This window comes from Mytilus edulis, chromosome 10 (assembly GCF_963676685.1).
Source record: "Mytilus edulis chromosome 10, xbMytEdul2.2, whole genome shotgun sequence".
NCBI classification, from domain to species: domain Eukaryota; kingdom Metazoa; phylum Mollusca; class Bivalvia; order Mytilida; family Mytilidae; genus Mytilus; species Mytilus edulis.
Genome location: NC_092353.1, coordinates 28,773,280 through 28,784,845, shown reverse-complemented (window position 1 = coordinate 28,784,845; position 11,566 = coordinate 28,773,280). Strand labels below are relative to the sequence as shown.

Genomic DNA, 11,566 nt, shown 5'->3' with positions numbered 1-11,566 from the left:
TGTATAAAAAGGACTGATAAGAAAGAAGGCAGTCCATCCTAAAATTAAAAATGTATGTAGGAAAGGGTGTCAGATACTAATATAATAATAAAATTATATCACTATATAGGTTACATCGGCAGATGACATAGTCTGGGTTTTATGTACTACTATAGGAAAAATATTCTCATATCGACGTCATGCAAATTCTATAATTGTTATATAAGCCCTGTCAATTTGCCATAAATAGAACATTTGATTGGTGTTAACTATCATAATTGTATGTAGGACAGAAGTGTAACATTGCCATTACAGTTGGAGGTTTGGCATGCCACAAAACCAGGTTCAACCCACCATTTGTTTCTTTAAATGTCCTGTACCAAGTCAGGAAAATGGCCAAATGTTTATATTATAGTTCGTTTCTGTTTGTGTTACATTTAATGTTGTGTTTCTGTTGTGTCGTAGTTTTCCTATATTTGATGCGTTTCCCTCAGTTTTAGTTTGTAATCCGGATTTGGTTTTTTTCTCAATCAATTTGTAAATTTCAAACAGAGGTATACTACTGTTGCCTTTATATATACTAAAACTATAATAAGTGGTGTGTACAAGAGAGGTGACAGATATTGAAGATATCTTCAGAAGTTCAAAAACATTGTTTAACAATCAAAACCGGCAACACACAAACAAAATTGCTCAAAACACAGTATAGAAACTTTAGACCGAGAATCAAGAACCTAACCAAAAACTGGATGTGATCTTATGTGCTCCAGAAGGGTAAACATAGTCTGCTCCCCCTGTGGCACCCGTAATTGTTTATCAACTAATCAACAAACAATGCAAAACACCTACAAGATTCGTAAAATCTTTTTTAGTACAACATCATAGAATTAATTTGTATAGTTAAGGTTTTATAATAAATAATAGAAGTACAAAATTTAAAGCTACTTTTATTAAATACTTCTGTTAGGATTTGCTAGTAGACATAAACATAAAATACAATACACATAAATGATGAGGATGAAATATATTGCACATGTCCTTGTAAGTGACTTAATACAGTTCTTTTACTTTAGAGAATTCTTTTTGGTGTGAATGTATCGTCACATCCAACCTTTACACAACTACATGCTGTGGGGATCTTCTCGGCATGGAGAGTTATTCTTCCATTGTCACTGGGGCATAACACTGCCATGGTTCTGGTTACGTAATTGGTTGGTCGACAGTAATAATCCTTTTGTGGTGCATAATGGAATCTGCATTGTGTTGTTCTCTTATGGCTGTAAAATAAAAAGTAACAACAAATTAAAGTAACAAAATAACGTCATATGGAACATGATATATATAACTCTCTAGGAATAAGTTAAATGGGATGCAGGTTACAAACCAACTTCACAAATACCAAAATGATACAAATAACCCAAGGTATATAATGAAAGGGAACACAAGTCTTCAACGCTAGACATATGTGAGGGTTTGGATAGGTGTTGTTTTTTTGTAATTTCCCCCATTTTTCAATTGTGTTTACTCATAATTCTCTTTTCTTAATATCTTGGCCTATTTTTCTCTATTTGTTCCCCGGTTTTCTGCATTTTTGGCCCTTTATTATCTATTCCGTTTACCCTACACATTCCTTAATGTGTCTCATTCATTTACAATAGGGTAAAGCAATACATGTAGTTTAGGGTAAACACACATACTAATTACAAGCTATAAGGGACAAGATTGGATAGTATGGGAATCGAGGGATCAGTAATCATTCGTTGATAAGAACATCAGGGACTGTCGAAGTAATGACAATACATCACCAACCACTTCCATCCGACTCCTATTAATAAAGTACAATAGACAAACAACAAGGAATATGGTTGATATAGACTAACAGGCATACATGCATACTATGATGGGGCATTGTTGTTTAACATGCGCAAATATGTATGTTTAGAATATGAAAATAATCAACTCATTAACTAGACCAACAATCACACTATATTCCAGGGGATAACCAAAAATATGAATCATAAGGATCAGCTACATGAACATGGTCACGTTTAGCCTATATATCATTTTGGCCTAACTATAGTTGCATGTCTTTTTATTTGGATTGGTTGCCATTTAATAAGAAATATTTAGCGTTTTTTCACTCATTTTCTGTATTAATTCGTTTACTATTAACACATGAATAAGAGGATGCGTTACTTATACTTCAGAACGACAGCAACCAAACTCTAAACAAGGCATACTTTTCTTCTATTTTTACTTCATTTTTGGTTGATCATAGTGTTCATTTTTTATAACTAAATGATATATTTGAGATTAAAAGTTACTCACCCTATACACTCCACTTTATGAATAGTTTGAACTCCTTGTTCGCTTAAAACAACTTCACAAATTTCATCGCCTAGTTTTTTACCAGTCATTATTTGGTTGATGGATCTATAAATATGAGTCACAGGCGTACGAACTTCTCTGCACATAGGAAATTTATAGATCTTTGCCATTTTCGTCATTCTGAAATAAAAACATGAATTGAAATATTTATCTAAATCATGTTGTTACAATGTGCCGTTATTCCAATGTAGTTTTTATCACGAAATAGAAGAATATTTTAAGACATATTAACATATGGTAAAGTTAAAACTACTGTAAAATGTTACTAGTAGTACTGCAAACAGTCGAAAGAAGTGCTTGTGTGTTTTTTTTAAATATATTAAAATATTAATAATAAAAAAAAAGATTATAGAAAAAAAAGTATAAAGTGAAATGATTAGAAGTAACATATTAGTTGGTCAGAGTAAAATGTCTTACGATGTATGCCTTTTATTTGCTTTGATATAAATCAAAAGGTCATACTCAACATGTAGCAAGGTAGAATAACAAACATAAACTATAAAGTATAAACTTATCGGAAAAACAAACATAAATGGATCCATTAAAACGTTTAATCCCGCTGCAAATGTTTGCACCTGTCCTAAGTCAGGAATCTGATGTACAGTAGTTGTCGTTTGTTTATGTAATATATACGTGTTTCTCGTTTCTCGTTTTGTTTATATAGATTAGACCGTTGGTTTTCCCGTTTGAATGGTTTTATACTAGTAATTTTGGGGCCCTTTATAGCTTGTTGTTCGGTGTGAGCCAATGCTCCGTGTTGAAGGCCGTACTTTAACCTATAATGGTTTACTTTTTTAAATTGTTATTTGGATGGAGAGTTGTCTCATTGGCACTCACACCACATCTGCCTTTATCTATATAAAGTATAAGCTTATCAAAATGAGCTTATAATGTCATACGTTCATGTCATATTTAAAGTCACTACTGTTTATTTATATTCATTATTGGTCATAACTATTCATTACTTTATCTTTTTTAAACATAAGTATGTATTGATTGTTTAATTTTTCATTTTAAACATAAGTAAGTATTGATTGTTTAATTTTTCATTTTATACAAAAGTAAGTATTGATTGTTTAATTTTTCATTGTAAACATAAATAAGTATTTATTGTTTAATTTTTCATTTTAAACATAAGTAAGTATTGATTGTTTAATTATTCATTTTAAACATAAGAAAGTATTGATTGTTTAATGATCCATTTTAAACATAAGTAAGCATTGATTGTTTAATTTTTCATTTTAAACCAAATAGTATTAAATCGATACAAAACGTCTTCAAAATTAAACTAGCATCATAATTTCTGCATTATTCTAAAAAAAAATTAAAGAAATCGGAGCCCTATTTTGTGATTGTGAGTATGTATTTCATTCTAAAAAACCAACCAGATAGCAAACATTGAAATGTGTTGATGTAAAAGATTCGTATCAGCTCCAAATTGAACAAGAGTTCATTAAAAAAAAACTCATTTAGATGCTATAGGTTTTGAATGAAACAAAAACTATTAATATGCACTCTGACCGTTCCGTCTCAAGACATTTCTCAAGACAACATTATAAAATCGTCAGTGCTTAATTGAAATTTTCTATTTTTAAAATTTATTTACCCAGATCCTCTGATATCCTCAACTGCATTTTGTTTAGAGAAAACGTGTTTTGAAACACCGTCGCATTCTTTGCTGTGTTTTAAGTAATTCACAAAACTTCCATCTGAGTCTTTCATTGCTTGACGGCTGTAACAGAGAGTTTTATTTCTATTTCATGAAAAAGTCAAATACATCTTTAATTTCAAGGCTGTTCAATAAGCCTAACTGTATGTAGAGATAAGATGATTTAATTAGTATGAAGCGGTAAGATGATTTATTTAGTATAAAATGGAAGCATATTTTGACTAATATACAATCTACTTATTTCCATATTAAAACACAATGACTGTTACAGATGGATGCAGTCCTAACCTGTACAGCAAGTTAACTTGATAACCAGTCATTTGGACTGGTCAAAGTTAACCTATGACCAAATTTAGGACTGCTCTGACCAGTCCTAGGACCAAAATCTAGTTAACTTGAAAAGCGGACTTGGTCCTAGGACTGTTTTTATGTCTGCCAAAAAGTTAACTTCGAAACAGGTCCGCTATTGATATAAGTTAACTTCGAACCAGTCCTGCCGTAAAGTTAACATAAGTTAACTTCGAAACCAGTCCTGCCATAAAGTTAACATAAGTTAACTTCCAGACCAGTCCTGCCACAAAGTTAACTTTTGCTTTGACAAATCCGATCGAAACCAGACCTGTTCCCAAGTTAACTTTTGACTGGTCTGCTCAACACTAAGTTAACTTGTAACCAGGACCGCTCTACATCGATTTTTTAAAAATATTTTTAATATCTTTGTTTCGTAGTATAAACATCGAAAATAAAGTAAAACTAATACTTCCGTTATATATAAACAGGATTTAATACAAATATTTGAAAATAAAGTTCGCATAAAACGTTGCTTGAAACACAAATTTATCTGTGATCTGCCAATCTATCAATTAAAAAACGATCTTGGTTACAATGATAACGAGCACTGAATACATATTCCAAATTCAACTATATTTGCACTTTATTTATATGTATATCTATGAAAGGACGTATTTTAGAGGAATACATCATTTTAACACATGACTACAAATTTTTGTTCGCATAAATTTAGGGTGCCAGCATATGTCCTCCTTTTATTCAAAATATTGATGCATAAAAAATTTAGTTACGTTTTGATACCTCATGCTGACTTGTACAACAAAATTATTTGACCACGTTGACCAAGTGTGCATTTTTATTTATAAATCTATATACCTCATAGTAAATCAGCCATATTTTTTCAAATTTTTGTTCGCATAAATTTAGGGTACCAGCATGTCCTCCTTTTATTCAAAGTTTGATACGTAACAAAATTTCAGTAGTTTTGATACCTCATACTGACTTGTACAACAAAATTATTTGACCGTGATGACCAAAACTGACCGTGTGTGCACTTTTTTTATAAATCTATATACCCGCATAGTAAATCAGCCATATTTTTTCAAATTTTTGTTCGCATAAATTTAGGGTACCAGCATGTCCTCCTTTTATTCAAAATTTTGATACGTAACAAAATTTCAGTAGTTTTGATACCTCATACTGACTTGTACAACAAAATTATTTGACTGCATCAACTAAAACTGACCATATGTGCACTTTAATTTGTAAATCTATATACCAGCATAGTAAATCAGCCATATTTGTTATCTCAGGATTCAATGTATATTACAATGGACAGCAATATTGCTATACAATAACAACAATTTTTTGTTTGCATAAATTTAGGGTGCCAGCATATGTCCTCCTTTTATTCAAAATATTGATACGTAACAAAATTTCAGTAGTTTTGATACCTCTTGCTGACTTGTGCAACAAAATTATTTGACCGTGTTGACCAAAACTGACCGTGTGTGCACTTTTTTTTATAAATCTATATACCCGCAAAGTAAATCAGCCATATTTTTTCAAATTTTTGTTCGCATAAATTTATTTGACTGCATCAACTATAACTGACCATATGTGCACTTTAATTTGCAAATCTATATACCAGCATAGTAAATCAGCCATATTTGTTATGTCAGGATTCAATGTACATTGTATAGTACAATGGACAGCAATATTGCTATACAATAACAACAATTTTTTGTTTGCATAAATTTAGGGTGCCAGCATATATGTCCTCCTTTTATTGAAAATATTGATACGTAACAAAATTTCAGTAGTTTTGATACCTCTTGCTGACTTGTGCAACAAAATTATTTGACAGTGTTGACCAAAACTGACCATGTGAGCACTTTTATTCATCAATCTATATACCAGCATACTAAATCAGCAAATTTTTTCAAATTTTTGTTTGCATAAATTTTGGGTGCCTTCATGTCCTCCTTTTATTCAAAATTTTGATACGTAACAAAATTTCAGTAGTTTTGATACCTCTTGCTCACTTGTGCAACAAAATTATTTGACCGTGTTGACCAAAACTGACCATGTGTGCACTTTTTTTTTATAAATCTATACACCCGCATAGTAAATCAGCCATATTTTTTCAAATTTTTGTTCGCATAAATTTAGGGTACCAGCATGTCCTCCTTTTATTCAAAATTTTGATACGTAACACAATTTCAGTAGTTTTGATACCTCAAACTGACTTGTACAACAAAATTTTTTGACTGCAACAACTAAAACTGACCATATGTGCACTTTAATTTGTAAATCTATATACCAGCATAGTAAATCAGCCATATTTGTTATGTCAGGATTCAATGTATATTACCATGGACAGCAATATTGCTATACAATAACAACAATTTTTTGTTTGCATAAATTTAGGGTGCCAGCATATGTCCTCCTTTTATTCAAAATATTGATACGTAACAAAATTTCAGTAGTTTTGATACCTCTTGCTGACTTGTGCAACAAAATTATTTGACCGTGTTGACCAAAACTGACCGTGTGTGCACTTTTTTTTATAAATCTATATAACCGCATAGTAAATCAGCCATATTTTTTCAAATTTTTGTTCGCATAAATTTAGGGTGCCAGCATGTCCTCCTTTTATTCAAAATTTTGATACGTAACAAAATTTCAGTAGTTTTGATACCTTATATTGACTTGTACAACAAAATTATTTGACTGCATCAACTAAAACTGACCATATGTGCACTTTAATTTGTAAATTTATATACCAGCATAGTAAATCAGCCATATTTGTTATGTCAAGATTCAATGTACATTGTATATTACAATGGACAACAATATTGCTATACAATAACAACAATTTTTTGTTTGCATAAATTTAGGGTGCCAGCATATGTCCTCCTTTTATTGAAAATATTGATACGTAACAAAATTATAGTAGTTTTGATACCTCTTGCTGACTTGTGCAACAAAATTATTTGACCGCGTTGACCAAAACTGACCATGTGAACACTTTTATTCATAAATCTATATACCAGCATACTAAATCAGCAATTTTTTTCAAATTTTTGTTTGCATAAATTTAGGGTGCCTTCATGTCATCCTTTTATTCAAAATTTTGATACGTAACAAAATTTCAGTAGTTTTGATACCTCATGCTGACTTGTACAACAAAATTATTTGACTGCATCAACTAAAACTGACAATTTGTGCAAGTTGTGCACTTTGATTTCTAAATCTATATACCAGCATAGTTATTCAGCCATATTTTTTATGTCCGGATTCAATGTATAATACAATGGACAGCAATATTGTAATACAATAACAACAAATTTTTGTTCGCATAAATTAAGGGTGAAAGCATGTCATCCTTTTATTCAAAATATTAATACGTAACAAAATTACAGTAGTTTTGATACCTCATGCTGACTTGTCCGGCAAAATTATTTGACCGCATCATTTTAAACTGACCATATGTGCACTTTAATTTGTAAATCTATATACCCGCATAGTAAATCAGCCATATTTTTTATGTCAGGATTCAATGTATAATACAATGGACAGCAATATTGCAATACAATAACAACAAATTTGTGTTCGCATAAATTTAGGGTGCCAGCATGTCCTCCTTTAATTCAAAATATTGATACCTAACAAAATTTCAGTAGTTTTGATACCTCATGCTGACCATGCTGATTGTACAACAAAATTATTTGACCGCATCAACTAAAACTGACCATATGTACACTTTGATTTGTAAAGTTATATACCTGTATAGTAAATCAGCCATATTTTTTGTTTTAGGATTCAATGTATAATACAATGGACAGCAATATTGTAATACAATATAACAACAAATTTTTGTTCGCATAAATTAAGGGTGACAGCATGTCATCCTTTTATTCAAAATATTAATACGTAACAAAATTACAGTAGTTTTGATACCTCATGCTGACTTGTCCGGCAAAATTATTTGACCGCATCTTTTTAAACTGACCATATGTGCACTTTAATTTGTAAATCTATATATATCCGCATAGTAAATCAGTTATATTTGTTATGTCAGGATTCAATGTATAATACAATGGACAGCAATATTGCAATACAATAACAACAAATTTGTGTTCGCATAAATTTAGGGTGCCAGCATGTCCTCCTTTTATTCAAAATATTGATACGTAACAAAATTTCAGTAGATATCATACCTCATGCTGACTTATACAACAAAATGATTTGACTGCATCGACCAAAAACTGACCTGCATATGTGCACTTTAATTTAAAAATCTATATATATGCGCATAGTAAATCAGCCATATTTTTGATATCTGGATTCAATGTATAAAATAAATGACCGCTGTTGGGATGGCGCCTAATTATGTCTGCTCCTGGCACTCCTGTGAACATGTTAGTAGGGAGGCAAATGTAAGCAATAAGGAAAACAATTAATGCAATTTTTTTTTCGCATACATTGAGAATGTCAGCGTTTCATCTCTGTATTCATAATATTGAACAGTCACTAGGGTGTGTAAAACGAAACTATTAGGCCGCATCATCCAAGTACATGTACCAACACTGACATGTCTGAATTCATTTGTGACTTTTAATAAAAAATGTATTTGAGGTTCTCTTCTGAATAGTATACTGTTAATCTATTATGGTGGTTGATTGATTTTGTTTGTAGTTAAACGTCAAGTGACAACTGTTTCATTCATGTGCACAAATCTCTCGACAAATCTGACGAATTTGACGAGATTGTTGGTAGTTTTACCACATCGTACATATCCGGACACTGTACAACTGTACAATTTTCGTTAGAATATTCTGCGGAAAAAGAATAGTAAATCCAATCCAAATAAGTAGAATAACAATGAAATATATATCCATGCATGTATAAATGCATAAAGTAAAAATTATGAAGGGACAGGTAAAATACGGGGAACGAAGTAACGTCGACAAAGATGTTGATATCCCATGATATACGAATGTTGTTCCGATGCGTTGGATAACCCTAATTTCTATCCGCCTTCTAATTAAAAAAAATATGATAGCTCTATGTAATTGACTAATGTTTATAAAAATATATAAAAATAAAAAAGAAAGAATTGTGTTGTTATTGAATAATGTCTGGTAGAGTATAGCGAGTAAAGAAATTTGCTATCAGAGGCCTTCTTGGGAAGAACAATGCGAATGTTGTTTATACTGTATATTTTAATAAAGCTCAAGTCTGATATGAAAAGTCGCAAAAACGATAACATTTCATAAGCAGACATGTCCCCAGGTCTGGTCAATAGCAGACTTGTCCACAGGTCTGGTCAGAAGCAGACCTGTCCACAGGTCTGGTCAGAAGCAGACCTGTCCACAGGTCTGGTCAGGAGCAGACCTGTCCACAGGTCTGGTCTGGGGCAGACCTGTCCTCAGGACTGGTCAAAAGCAGACTTGTCCACAGGTCTGGTCTGGAACAGACCCGTCGATAGGTCTGCAGCAGTCATAAAAAAGCGGACCGTAGGTCTGGTCCACCGTAGACGAAGTTAACTTGCTGGTCTGCTTAAAAATTCTCAAGTTAACTTAAAAAGCAGTCAACAAGTTAACTCTAAATTAACTTTTGTCAAGGTTAGGACCGCACCCATCTGTATGCTATACAAAATTATGAAATATCGGATCTAGTGAATGTTTTTTTAAATTTGTATTAGTGTTTGCCTTAAGTGAAGCATGTGTGTGCATTCTGATCTTTGATCTTTACTTTCTGTTGTAACATATCACCAAGGTTTTAATGGACTTTGGATAAACCTCAACGATTACCTCGGAATCTTATGTATTTTTTAATTATTGCATAACCATGGCATCTATGATGAGTTTACTTGTTAATAACATTACGTATAATAAGAGTACTTACATGTTATATCTAACGTAGGTTTCTGGAACCTTACTCTTATCACAAATCCATTTCTGTGGAGGTAGACATTGTCTATACAACAAGTCGTATTTCTGACAGAGCTGCCATTTTTTACTCTTCGGATTAGGGAGAGCAGTAGCAAGCGTCACAGCTATGACAGCAATATAAAGTTGAAGTGGAACCTGAGAAAAATAATACTTGTTTTTAAAGGAACTTTTTCTGCTATCTCAAATTTTATCTATTTTATGATAGTTTTTGTTCACAGGAATAATATGCTTAAAGTTTATAATACATTTCATCTTACATAGTTTATTTATTCAAACAATTTATGCTTTAATATCTTCAAATGAATGAAAAGACATAATGCTCAAATAAACAAACTTCTATAAGCAAAAAAGTGAAAACAGAGAAAACATATATATATATATGACAAAAGAGAGAGAGGGATTTCTGATGCAACAGTTAGGAACTCTTGATCCTGGTGAACTCAATGAGAGAGATGAAAATAATTTAAAAACAACTCTTAATAATAATCTTGAAATCATACAAATTGATTTATAGAAATTCATACACTTTATTGAATATTCCAAATTCTGTTAAACTTTTACTCCAACTTTATGTAGTTTGAGCTACAAACATGTATTTTTATAGAACATCAATAAATATGCTAAACTTTAACTCAAATTTTGTGAAGTTCAAGCTTAATTTCTTTTTTGTCATGCATCCGATATCACCATGAGAGATGCGCATGCCTAATGAAGCTAATTTGTTTAGCAATATATTGTGTAAATGTATTAAAAATTCTTATAGAACTTTTTAATGTATATATTAAATTTCATAAATGTTTATTAAATATAAGTATTTCTTAAAACATCTACATAATCTTATCATTTATAGACTTCCGTATAGACTACTTTAAAAGAAAGCAATATATTCATAATATTTCCCATAGAAAAACGTTTTCCTTCAGAAAATAGTTTTATCCAAATAGGAAATTTGTTTTTCTTTTAACTGTGACCTTAACTTTAAATTGAGACAAATTTGTCATATTTTAATAGTTGTTCATAAACTTTTCCTCATTATAAGAAAAATTATTTAAATTAATTAAGATTTAATCTTACCATTGTAAATTCTTGTTCTGAGTCAAAATTAAATCTGATTTCTAAACTAGAAAATATGGATATTTATATGCTTAAACGAGGAAATTACTTTCTTCGGTTTTGTTACATCGTTTTTTGATTCGTCCTTTTATTTGTACGTTATAAACTGATGTATTACTTAAAAGTCTTAAGGCTATGTTAACTAAATAAAAGTTACGTCACAACA

At 31.1% G+C, this 11,566-nt stretch overlaps 1 protein-coding gene across 1 annotated transcript; it reads right to left on the bottom strand.

Annotated features, from left to right (window-relative positions):
• Positions 1 to 913: 913 nt before the first annotated feature.
• On the bottom strand, positions 914 to 11,448 carry LOC139490813 (uncharacterized). The gene is made up of 5 exons (XM_071277853.1): positions 11,362 to 11,448; positions 10,241 to 10,422; positions 3,974 to 4,099; positions 2,308 to 2,487; positions 914 to 1,256 (listed from the first exon to the last, which is right to left on the bottom strand). The coding sequence occupies exons 1-5, from the start codon at positions 11,362 to 11,364 to the stop codon at positions 1,049 to 1,051; spliced, it is 699 nt and encodes a 232-aa protein (XP_071133954.1). The 5' UTR covers positions 11,365 to 11,448; the 3' UTR covers positions 914 to 1,048.
• Positions 11,449 to 11,566: the final 118 nt, after the last annotated feature.

What these genes read in the sequence shown, in the direction of transcription:
- LOC139490813 (XM_071277853.1), bottom strand. An exon ending in ACCTACGTTAGATATAACAT is followed by an intron (nt 4,100 to 10,240) that starts GTAAGTACTCTT and finishes TCTCTGTTACAG; the next exon opens with CCGTCAAGCAATGAAAGACT. An exon ending in CATAAAGTGGAGTGTATAGG is followed by an intron (nt 1,257 to 2,307) that starts GTGAGTAACTTT and finishes TTTATTTTACAG; the next exon opens with CCATAAGAGAACAACACAAT.